General features: G+C 38.7%; 1 protein-coding gene across 2 annotated transcripts; it reads right to left on the bottom strand.

The window, feature by feature from the left end:
- Positions 1-2176: 2176 nt before the first annotated feature.
- On the bottom strand, positions 2177-11661 carry C2H3orf52 (chromosome 2 C3orf52 homolog). Of its 2 annotated transcripts, none has more exons than XM_058800271.1 (6): positions 11422-11661; positions 7966-8089; positions 7284-7417; positions 6396-6466; positions 4376-4566; positions 2177-3452 (listed from the first exon to the last, which is right to left on the bottom strand). In XM_058800271.1, coding segments are annotated over exons 1-6 (702 nt in total). In that variant the 5' UTR covers positions 11602-11661; the 3' UTR covers positions 2177-3450. The 2 variants fall into 2 exon arrangements, with proteins under 2 accessions (XP_058656254.1, XP_058656255.1); XM_058800272.1 differs by having other exon boundaries at positions 7284-7342.
- Between the last annotated feature and the right edge of the window lie 1486 nt (positions 11662-13147).

Here is a 13147-nt window from a genome sequence, read left to right as displayed (position 1 = left end):
GTAGATCAGCGAGCTGTTAACATCCTGTCTCCATTGTCTAACAGTGTGCTGAGACTGATGTGCTGAAATAAAAAAAAAAAAAAGCTCATGTCACTAGTCCAGATGTCCCGTCCTGTCCGTAGTTGTATATAGTTGCCAGTGGCAAGTGAGTTCCTCTATAAGCGTGGCATTGACAGCAACTGCCATCATAGGACAATGTTCCTCCATAGAAAATTAGGAGCTACAATATTTTAAGCAACCAAGGCTGTACATTTTTCTGGACTTTTAGAATACTTATTTTTTTAAAGGGGCTTTAAAGAACTACTGCTATAAATCTCAAAAATGCAATAATAACAGGGTCTTTCTGTTTGGAGAATGTTTCATGTTTTAAATGAAAGCATAAACCTTGTGTTAGATGCACTTACTCTTGTCCAAAATTTCTCTGACATGCTTGATTTGTACCATTATACAATGCATAATTTTTATTTTAAAAGAACTTATTTCTCAAATTCCCCCCTTCCCTTATAATGTAGTACTACTTAGCATGAAGTATTAAAGTTGGAATTAAATAAAAAGCGTGAAAATAATAAAATCCATGCAAAACAAATATTACACCCACGAGAAAACTGTTGATACTGATGCTGATAATTACCTCTCAGTGGCAGAAGTCCAGGTGCTGCTTCCGTGACACAATGCTTCCACAGCTCGCTCCTGCTGGAGTCTCCAGTTTGGCCTTCTGCAATGCTAGAGTACCACCTCCTCACAGCCCAGCCCCCCCTCTGCAAGCAGTCTGGACATATGCAAAGGACTAAAGCCAGGTATTCAGCCGTTTACCAGAGCTCACAAAGTGATTATGTCCCTGTATTCTTGCTTAAGCATGTTTTTCCGCTCCCTCCATTTTTGTAACAAAACAGTATGGAAGAAAATGTTGAACAGTTTTAAATCTTCCTTTGTATGTGATTGCTGGCTGCAGCCCTGGCTTTATGGTGCAGTGCCTTTGTGACTTCCACCTGCCATACATTACATTATTACATTTCCACCTGCCATGCTGGGGATAGTCCCATGGGCAAGCACACGGAGCACTGGATGGACACACTACAGCATGTGCAGGTATCACTGCTGTGGCAGGCAGCTGAGTCTGCCCAAAACTCATACTGGCTGCTGTAGGCACAAAAATAACACCTGACATAGGATTTTAAAGGGCTGATTGTACACTACACAAGCTGCTTTTTAACAATATCTCAGTTGTCCAAGTCATTAAAGTGTTATCCTCATTCCTTCTATTAAAATTAATATTGATCATTCATACAATATATTGTGGTGTAATAATGTGCTTTTAAATTATTTTTTAATTTTTACTTGATGTAATAATGTGTTTTCACACTGCTGTGTCTCTAATGAGAGATATATAACCAGAAACTACTTTTTTTTTGACACTTCCTTCAATGAGAGTTCAAAACCTGACTGGATGCAGTCTGTAAAGTCAGACATTTTCTGTTGAATATCATATCTTACTACAGCTCCACCTTCTTCTTTCTTGTGAGGTTCTGGGGTAAAAGTACCAACATAGAAGAGGATGGCTGGGAAAAAAAATGAATGCTTGACTCCTTTGTCAACTCTTAATGCCTATTTAGGTATGACCATAAAGAAGTTTAATCATTACATTATTTCTCAGTTCCTAGAATCAAGATACGGAAGTGTTCAAGGAAAGGATCAGGTGTCTTGGTGAGAGCAATAAGATTGAGCAGCATCTCAACAGTAATTTATTTCTTTGCTGCTGGTACTTTCATAGCCTGCTGCTTTTGGGACAAGCCATATAAACCATGATGTTTATCCTTCCCCAGCATAAGAATCAAAAGGCATCTCTCTTCTACATGTATGCTGCACAGATTATTACAGCAAGAGAAATTATAGTTCCTATCTTTTACAAAGCAAGAGAGAATCAGAATGAGCTGCAAATATAAGAGTCGTGCAAACTACTAATTTGATCCAGAATGTTTCCCAAGCTCAATTTAAATGCATGCAACAACAACAACTATGAGTTTGAGCATATACTTCTGCCAGACATGGTTCATAGAGCACAGCATTTAGAATTCTGACGACTATTTTCCAACTCACACAGTTGAAAGACTAGAGCTGCTGCAGAATGAAAACAGTCACTTTGAGAGTAAAAAATAAATAATTTAATGCACAATAATATAATCAGATTACTCCTAAATAAACTAGTAATATTAGAAAGAGAAGAAAAATTTTTCATTACATTTCTAACAGTACAAAATGCTTTTAAAATAAAAGTTCTATCCAACAGTACTAACATTTATAAGACTATAAATAAATGACAAGATGTAGTTCACTCACATGGTAGTGAATATGTTCCATTCTGCATAAAGGTAATGCTTAATTTTTATGTTATAGCCAGTCACCGCCTGTAGCTTTTGTGCCACTCTGGCCTATGTCTTCTGCTCCAGCACCATCTTCTTGGCACTGATTCATCTCCTCTGGTCTCTCATCAACAAGAACTACTATTTACTGCCTTATTAAGGCAAATACCTTACATCTGTGCATTTTTATCCCAGTGCTAGGCAGGAACTATAATTAAGGATATAGACTAGTCTTCAGATTTACAAAAACAGGTCAAATATCTGTCTATTCACTAGTAGCAATAACTAACTGTAAAAGCACACTGCTAATTCAACCCTTAAAATATTCCTGTGACATTCAGCTGCATTAGTGAACAAGACATGTCTCTTCATGCTGTTGCTTTCTTCTTTTGTATTTCACATTGAAGAAGAGAAAAATAGAGCAAAGAGCACCTTATCCAAGGAGGCTGTAGGAAGAATAAGAAAATTATGAGAGCTAAAGCATTCTTAAGAAGCTAGTGCAAAGGCCTAGCAGGTAATTGCAGGTAATTAAAGAATACAAATACATACATACACACACACACATATATATATATATATATATATATATAGGTTTTTACAAGGAAAGACCAACAAATAAATGTGCCATATGAAGTTCGGAGAGAAAAAAATAACATATATGAATTTGAGTGGAAGTGAGCATTGAAGATGAAGCTGTACAGATAATTTTCCATAAGCCAAGAGAAAAAGAAAGGAGCCATGTGCAAGACTGCTTTCAAAGCTCATGCAGAACATTCAGATTTAATCATAAGGCAAGAGAAAGCAGAGCTTTCAAAGTCAACAGAGCATGCATCAAATACATGATTTTCTCAAGGGTGAAATGGATTACTGAGACATAGAAGAAGGAGGTAGTGGTTCTATAGCAATACAACACTGTCATATATATACCACATTTTCCATTTACAGTATTGCACCACAGGCAGTATTTACAGGACAACAATTTTAGAAGCATTTCTACCTAATGAATAGTTCCCTGCCCTGGGATTACTTGTAGATAGGGAATCGCATCTCCTCTAGGTAGTGATGAAGATGAAGAATCTTTCCATAATTTCTCTGAAAGTTAAAGAGAAATACTTTCATTTAAACGAAACTTTAAACAGTTATTTCAACATATTCTTTCCTGTCCTCTTTTACACTCTTTTCCTAAGAATCCTGTCAATATATAAGGAATAAAATTCTTCTAAAATTGGAACTGATGATCTGTTGATCTCTTGTCCCTTGGTAACAATCCCAAGAAAAACCAATATGAGTTAATTGCAAACCTTACTTACCTACACTGCAATGCCGAATTGTTAGCCTAGGAATATTCTAAAAGCACACAGGTGTGACTCAGTAAATTGGCACTGGGGGAGGCAGTTCCATGCATTTAGCATAGCTTCAAAGCTCATGGGACTTTTATATGGGCATTTCTATCAGGACAAATATAAATGCATTGGGATCCCTACCTAGTCGCTGGTAGTCATCATCTAGAAAACCTGGAAGAATGAACATTTGTTTCCTTTAAAGGTATTTCTGTACATAATAAATTTTCAAAAAAACTACACAAAGACAAAAATCAGGATTCTTTTTCATCCCTTGGATTAAATTTGTTTTGTTAGCATTCAAAACCAAATGTACAATAAGGAGAAATATTCTTAATTGTTTGTCTCCCCATTATGGTATACACATACATACAAGGAGAATTTTTCTGTACAGATAAAATGCAATATTAGATCAGAAAAGTTTGGTTGGAGTCCACAGCTAACAAGTCTCATCACTATTCCCTTTCTCATCAGAGGACCAAACAGTGAGTCCCAGGTTTTAAGTTAAGCATATCAAGACTTTCTATTGAAAGCTATTTTAAAATATCCTTAATACTGTTATGCAAATCATATATACTAATGAATCTCAATATCTTTCTAGAAATATTTCCCTCCTTTCACATTAATACTTCTGCTCTCTGTAAAGAAACAGTTTCTCTAAGGTACAGCACTTACATGTGAGAGAAGTCAGGTTGAGCTTTAACCTGTCACATTCAGATGTCCCAGGATTAAGAGTATCTTCATCATAAATATACTGATGTAAAATATTCCTTATAAAATCTGGGTTCATACGGTTTTCCATAAATCCCTCTGTTGATGGTGGTACAGAAAACACTAGCTGATAAATTATGGTGGAGCTTTCATTACTGAAAAACAAAGCCAAGGATGAATGTCTTCAAGTGTCAACAGCATCTTTTCTTTTTTTTGAAAGACTGACTTTTTGTATCAATGTTGGGATGGATTTTTATTAAAAAACATTTTCCCAAGAAAGAAAACTGCCAAAGATGCCAGTTTCTGCCTCCCTTCTCAGAACAGCTCTTGAAACTGGGTATGTACTCGAAGCCAGCCAGAGACGTTTTCAAAACCATGAGGGGCAAATGGACACGTGTTCTGATGGGATGCAGTTTTCAGTACTGGTGCTTCACAAGAAGCTACTTATAAGAAGTGTTGCAATATCCTGTGCATAGTTTCACTAGAAACCTGTAGGAATGTTTATTTTCGTGCTAGCAGTATCTGGGACCACGCAGCTGTGCTCCCAACTCAGCTCTGGAGTGTATTACACAAACCAGTGAACTGGAGACCATCTGTGGAGATTTCATTTTTTGTGGTCTACCAAAACTGACTACAATTCAACAGCTATCTTCTATACTTACAGAATTCAAAACATTTTCAAAAAGTACTTGAATGGGGGAAAATAAAAGGAAAGAAAGAGAGGGAGAGAGCAAGAGAGAGGCATCAAAGAGGCAGAGAGAGTTATTATCTAATCAATATATGTGTAGAACTACAGCTTTGTACTTGATGGTCTAAATCATAGTTAGTACCCATAAGGCTAAGGAGCTACAGTTCACAGTTGAACAAAGCTGGCATGCCCAAGGCTGGCAGGGCAAGGGAGCATATTCCTCAAGGGAGCAAAGTGCCTTTGCGACTGCCACTTGCCACATTGCAACATGGCTATTCCTTTGTCATTGCTATCTCAAAAGAACTGTGACTTTGCAAAACTACTTCCCTTGATTTTGTCCCATCTTTCTGATTTCTTTTGTAAGAGTTCTTTTTCAGAAGTCCTTGGGAAAGCTCTCTGTCTTCCCTTGCCTTCCTGCTATCTCACCATGACAGGAGACATGTATATTCCTCTTGCCTTTACATCTTTTGGGAACAAAATTATTCTCTCCTTTCTATGAACCCTATTTTATATATTTAAGATTATTTAAACTACATCAATCTGAAGCGTTTCCAGCAATTAATTTTTCTTTTAATAAATATCTTTAAACATGTTTATTAAGGGCTGCAAATGGAACCAAAGATAACAGAGATTGTGGAGAGCCTGGTTCAAGCATGGCTTAAAGAAAGAGGCCATGAAGGTATACAGCTGATGGGAAAGTAAAAGGCAGCTGTAAAGCAGCAGTTTCCAGGCTTGATTTTGTAAATAACTAGGTTCTCAGGCACCTTTTTTATAAACAGCAGGATTCTCAGACAGTCTTCTCATAACAGTCCTTGGCTGCTCTGGGAACAGATATGAAGGTTTTGAGAACTTTTCATATCACAGTGAGAACACTAATTTTGGTTTCAATAAACAACCACAGGTATTGTAAACAAAAGGAGGGGTTAGAGTTTTCTCTGTAACCTATCGTGAGCTCAGATTTTGCAATATGCATGAAGTTAATTAACACTATTATAAAAGATGACTGATTTGATCAATAAATCTGAGTCGATGCTGATCAACAAAGATGGGTCGTCTCCCTTCACTTTCAACAAGAGATGATACTACACAGCAACAATATGTTCCTGTTGTTATGTAATTTTAGCAGCATTTACCACTTACACCAGATGATCCTTTGACAAGTTTTCACTGCCTATACACATAATTTTCCCCAAACAACCCTATTTTTCAGAGATTTAAATATTGTACATTAGCATATGTAAAGTCTCATCAGAAGCCTGTAATTTTCAGATAACTTTGGGGACAGAAATTGCTTACCTGAAAGAAATCACCTGAGCTGACCTAAAGTAACGTCCTAAAGCTGGAGATGAGCTGTACACCTTTGTTAGCTGACAGAGAGAGAGAAAAAAAATGTTTCTTCTATTCAATCTCTTTTTTGCCCTCACAAAGAAAAAAAAAAGCACAGCAAATCATTCTTACAAAGTGCTTTAAGGAGCATAAAAACAGGTGCTGAAGGTCAAATAGCAGCAAATATCTGCCCTGGAAAAAGGTAGAGAGTTATGTAAATTTGACAGACAAATTAATTGTACATTTGAGTGATTGCTATGTCACCTTAACACAATGGGGGCATTCAAGGTGAACTAAGAGCGTGTGCTCATGTTGCTCTGTGCAACTAATGCTGTTAGGTTTGGGGTCTAATTAGTACCAAAAGGCCCTTCTAACTCTTACTTTGTGGGGGAGAGGGTCTCTGTCTTGAGACTGCCTTCCCACCATGTCCAAATGATAACTGCCATGTATGCTGAGCATATTTCAGCTGTAACTCAGAGCTGTGCTGGCTCAGCAGAAATCACAGCTATAAACTCAGACTGTAATCATGTACTCATAAGAGAATGCAGCACGTAGGATGTTTAGCCCATATTATGCTTAGATGACTTTCCCAGGCCTCTCCTAAATTATTCAATGATTCTATGAAAAAGGTGAAGACAATGTCTTTACAAATGGTCAAATTTATGGGGAAAAAGTCCATCCTTTATTGTGCTTAAAAGCAGACAATTAATTTTTTTTCTAGATTGTGACTTTAAAAAGTACAACACAATTTTATTTGTGGACTTGCAAATGACTGAGTTGCTACGCAGGGAAACAGAAACTTAAAAGGCAAAACACTGAAGCAGAATCAACTTTGCCAAGAATTACATAAACACTTACCCTCTTAGTAATGTCCTCGGAGGAGAAGTGTGGGAGACCACACATTAACTCCAGTGTTCCTGAAAAATTGTGAAAATTTCCATTGCTTAGTAATTCATCAGGATCCCAGTAGTCATCCTCATCTGTGTAAACATCTAATAATTAAAAGGAGATAGAAAGGGGAGAAAAAAGTTTCAGATAGCTGAAGTATTGAGAAACAACCCTCTTGGCTTTCTCATAGATTTCTTAGGTAAGGACTGACTGGGAAAGACAGAAAGAAAGTGCAGTCACCTGAAAAAAGTGACAGCACCTGGAAGTCAACCACCAACCTCCATTAGCAAAAGTCATCTGCTCTGGGAGTCTGACAGGCAATGACTCCATGGGACCTAAGTCATCCATGGCACTTGTTCCAACATTACAAACACAATTTCTATCCTCATATCCAAATCTCTGGCTGTGATATTTCCTCACTTAGCTACAAACTTGAATTTCCACCAGATCAGGATACCATTTGCTTGCTGCCTGCTAAGATAAAAGCATTCACAAGAACTACTGAACTACAATACCACCCTCTGCAGTCAGTATCCCAGTTCCTTCAGCAGTTTACTAAAGGACATTAAAGGATGTTATTGTTGCATTTGTGTTCTATTAGAGTGTACATATTGCATGTTTGTATTACTGTAGCCAAGAGTGAGATACTTACTAGAATAAAGAATTAGGCTGATGAGAATGACCAGGAAGATGACTAGAAATATTGTAAATATAACCATCCATAGTTTACACTTCCAGAAAACTACATTCCTGCATGATTTCCAGCCATCTCTCTCCTAGGTATAAAAGAGAAGGGCATATTGATTAATCAAATAAGGCAGGAAAAAAATATTGAAAAATGTCTTGGCTGTCACACTTAGAAACAAAACCCCCACATAGATGGGAGAACCTCATTGGTAAGCAATGCCCTGCATCAGGGGTGCCAAGCCTTGACTACTGCTGCAGGAGAAAATGCAGACCTAGAGAAGGTAAAGGACATTCACTTGAGAGAGATCATTCCCCTTTGCACAGAAGTTCCAACTCCTGAATGGCCCATAAAGTTAAAGTACTGCAAAGGTGATTTCTTGGCTCCACATTTGGTTTTTTTAACTACGTGAATTAAATTTGCATATTCCACAAGCTCTCTTTTTAATGTTTTTCATCTCTCCCAACTAAAAAGTGTCTCTGGAGGTACTTCCAAAATCATTCACCTCTGCAGCATTGATGATGTCAACCTGCATAACTTCTGGATGCCAGCATCCAATGCAAAGGCAGTGCTATTCAATAGATACTATTGCGTTAAACCCTCTGTAAAATAATTGAGAATTTTATAGTTGACTTATTTTTTTTCAGAAGATTGGAAACTTGAAGGCTATTGAGTGTATTTAACAGAGAGTTTAATGCAAATCTCACCTGCTCTATGAGGTCAAAAGAAAACTTCACTCAAAGCAATTGTGCAGGTATGTACATTCATATGGGAGAGAAAGGACAATACCTTGCCTGTTATTTAATTTTTATAAGACTGAAAACCACGACAGAAATTAGTCTTTTAATGAGTTAATTCACAGGATAAGTATTAAAAAAAAAAAAAAAAGGCGGGGGGGGAAGGAGTAAGCTTAGGTGATGGATGGCAAAACAGATAACTTCATCTGTTTTGTTCCACAGCCAGAAGAATCAGAGGACTGAAGCAAGGCTTGAATTCATAAGCAGACCATGCTGTCTTTTTAATTACTCCTCTCTCTTCCTCTCCATCCACCATAATGGTAGTAATAAACTCTATGTCTTTTCTGTCATCACTACCAGGTAAGGAAAAGCACGTGCTGTAAGTTGTCTGGGACACACACATGCAGACTGGCAGAAACCAGCTGCTGCTGGAGGCAATAATCCAGGTTTCCTTCCTTTACTTTTTGAACTTTCTAAGAACACAGAATAACAGGGAGGCTTTCACTGAATTTAACTGAATTGAGCAGCTGGCTAAAAGCTTCTATGTGGTGGCAGGGGAACAGGGAGAGAAAACAGACACACAGAGAAAACACTTACAAGAGAGATTCCTTCAGGAACAGAGGCAGAAAAAGGAAAACACTCTCTGTAGACACCTCTGCACACAGAACTTTGCTCTGCTGGAGCATGAAAGGCAAACATTGAGTATGGTTTTGTTGACAGCACGCTTTCAACTGTCATCTCATTTACTTTTTTTGTTATTTGATTTTTAAAATATTTTATAGAAACATATATATATATTTTATAGAGGTATGAATTTCAATTTAATACTTAACATTAGCATATAGTTTTGTATTTTAAAAAATTTTAAAAGCCAGTAACTACTGCCTAGAGTGCAACTATGAAATCAGCCATAGCCTCATCAGTTGAGACAGGCAGCTGTCAAGTCCAAGTTTTGACTGAGCCACCATATAGTAAAATCAGGACCCCTGACAAAGAGAAATTATTTGCATCTGCTTTCCAAAGCATTCCAAAACTTCGGAATGCTGAACACTTGCTTTATTAAAATTATATTATATTATATTATATTATATTATATTATATTATATTATATTATATTATATTATATTATAACTATACTACAAAGAATACTAAAGAATACTTACCACTAACTAACAACTCATGACTGTCTGCAGACTGACAGTCCACACAGCTTGGATCCGATAAGCTAATTAACATAAACAATCTCCGCCAGAATCCAGTTACCAAATTCCTTCAAGTAAACAACCTTCCCAACACATTTCACATGTGCAAAACACCAGGAGCAGCAAGCAGAGATAAAAACTGTTTTCCCTCTGTGCTTCTCCAGGAAAACACCTGAGAGAGAGAATTATGTCTCTCTCTGTTCAGAGGGCATGTTAATACCACACCACCACATGTTTAGGCTATCACAAAACACAACTCTTAATCATACATAGCAAACTGGCTTGATCCCAAGAAAGCATTCAGTTCCACAACTAGTCCAACATCTTCCGAACTTTGCCAATAGGCCAGGGGGAAGCAACAACAGCCGAGAAATTCTCTCCCTGGTGGGCAGGAGAGCTCTGATTAACCTGCCAGCTAAGCAGAAAGCAGAGCATTGTAACTTCCAGTAATCTGTATAGGGCGGGAAGCCACTGGCTATAATCAGCATAAAGAGAGCTCAAATGAAAACTCAGCTTTGGAAAGGATAAGCCCAAGGGTAAGGTTTCTCGAGATAGTCCAGCAGACTTAGCTGATCCCCGGCTCTCCTCCCCCCTCTGCTGCTCCTCTTTGCACCTCCTGGAATGTGTCTAGCCCTGCAGCGAGCTGATTCAGCTTTCCAGACCACGGGAGAAGTAACTTGACCCCTGACACAAGAGAACAGAGCGGGGTTTTGCCTAGTCAGCGGAATAAATGAGCCCCAGAGGTGTGAATAGCGGGGCTCTCCCAAGGCAGCAGTGAAGTCACAGGAGCGGGAAGGGACGGGCGGTGCCTCAGGCAGACAGCTCCCGGCAGTCAGCCGTGCCCACAGAAAAGCAGGAAACATCTTCCCACCACCACAAATACTCCTGCAGTATGTAGTGTAATTCACTACATACTACAGCAGTCACGTGTGAATATGTTATTCTTCTGCCAGAATTAGTCTGTTCTGTAGCTTTAAAATAGGGACTAGGAGCTACGTCCCTTAGGATTCATGTGCTGATCTTAGCTGAGGGTCTGGAGCATTCTGTTAATACAAATTCATAATGGTTAGCAACTGAAAATTACTCAGAGATAATCCAGCATGCTCTGTTCGAGGACATCTTATTTTTGTTTGGTAGCACTGTTTCCTGGTTGACTTCTACTGAAAGAAAGCCTGGCTTTAAAACTTATTTCAACTTTTCTCTTTTCTGGTTTTGAGCCCAGTCCCACGGATAGCACATTAGAAGAGAAAGCAAAAGGAGAACCAATTACAGTTTCACTTCCTAAATTAATGCTTAAAATCCCACTCTCAGAACATTTCATTGATAAGGAAAAATAATTACCTTTAACATTTTTTTAGCCTCTTTCCCTCTACTTCAAACAGGAAATTAAATAATTTCTACAAAATGTTCCTTCAAGTATCATTTCTCTTGCTGTGTACTATTTCCACCACAGGAAGGATTAAATGACCAAATGAAATTCCTACCTTTCTCGTTTGAGCATTTAGAGGCTTGTCACGATCAGTCTCACTTTCCTCCACATTATGTTCCCGTAATTCAATAATCTCTTGCTCCTGAGCAGAACTCTGCCTTTTCATTGCTTCTGTCTCAGAAGAGGGTCCTCTGCGAGAACCTCTGTCTCTGAAGTGAGCATGGAGCCAGCTCATTTCCTTCTTGTTTCAGCTGCTATTATGGTCAGTGGTAGCTCAGACACGAGGCTGGAAACAGGAAGAGTGGGGATAGTGTTCACAGGAGAGGTCTCAAAATACTGTTAAATTAGGGGAATTCCTTGGAAGAACAAATAAAGTCAGCTGCTCTAGCTGCAGAGAAAGGGAAGGCAGAGGAAGTATTTGCATAGCTATGAGAGCTCTGACTCTCAGTTGTGCAATACTAGGTTTTCCAGTTTGCCTACCTGCCTGTACCAGCCCTTGACAAGCAAGTGACTAAACCTTCAGCAATGCGGGGATGATTTTGAAAGGAACCAGTGTTTTCTCTGCTGCTGTCAGCCAAAACAATAAAATGTTATTACTGTTATCCATGCAGCTAAACAGATGCGGTGCTGAACAGCATGAACAGAGTAAAAGTTCATAGAGCATGTTGTTTGCTTAGGGTGGGACTCTGTCAACACTTGTGATTCTAGTCTCCCTTTATAGTCAATAAAGAAATGAACACTAACGACCTTTGTGCTATAAATTGTTCTTCCTCTAGCTATTATACTGCCTAAAATCATATCTAGTGTTAAAGAACCATTTATGTCCTTTAACATACTATCCAACCTAAACCTGAGAAGCTGCTTTCTGGTAAAAAAGCCCAGAGGACATAGATAAAGAGAAGAGAAAGATGGGCTTCAATTTCATTCTGTGCTCTACAGGACATGCTTTTATGAAACAACTGTGGTGATTTGGTCTGCACTAGCTTCCCACATGCCCTCTCATGTGCACTAGGAGTCTCTCATAACAGCTTATTGTAGCCAGGGGCTGATTACGAACTCAGCCTCCTAAATATCCTTGATCCTACCTCATCTTATTTCTCCTGTTCACACGCCATCCCCATGTTTCTCCTTCCTTTCCACAGAGCATCTCTCTCCCCTCTGACTCAAAAGGCCTGGGCAGACAGCTGGTACCCACACCCTTCCTTACTCTTTTGTCCCAGCACAGGGAGTATCATGCATTGAGAACCAAACACAGCCTCTCTCCCCAATGCCCTTTCCACTCACAGCACCAGTCCTTTTTCCTGCCAAAAGCTCAGGGTGTTCTCCCCTTGTCCCACCACTCCAATTTTCTCTTTGTGCAACTCACCTTGGTTCTGCTGCCTGAAGCACACCCAGGGTTTGCATTCCTGATGTCATGTCACACTCATCCAGGCAAAGGCACTCCATGAAAGTGAGCATGTCTTAGGTTTATTCCACAAGTAAAAAGAAATAAAAATTGCATACCCCACACATTTTGGTTCTGAGAATCTTTAAAGCTCTGGAGGACTGAAGGTGAAACTGAGCAGTCATCAAGATCATAACATGTATCTGGATCTACAAAATCTTACTTGGGACATCTGACACTAGAAAACCGTTTATCTGGTTCTCACTACTCCTGCTGGATATTGGGCTCAATTATTTAATTTCTGCTCACAGTAGACCTTCCTACTGGATTGTCTGAAATCAAAACTGCTCCTCTGAGACAAAGAGTTAATGATTATACAGATCTCACCATGCAAAGG

The sequence above is a fragment of the Ammospiza caudacuta genome, chromosome 2, assembly GCF_027887145.1.
Source record: "Ammospiza caudacuta isolate bAmmCau1 chromosome 2, bAmmCau1.pri, whole genome shotgun sequence".
NCBI classification, from domain to species: Eukaryota; Metazoa; Chordata; class Aves; order Passeriformes; family Passerellidae; genus Ammospiza; species Ammospiza caudacuta.
Note: the sequence above shows the minus strand (reverse complement) of the source record. Positions and strands in the feature narration are given on the sequence as shown.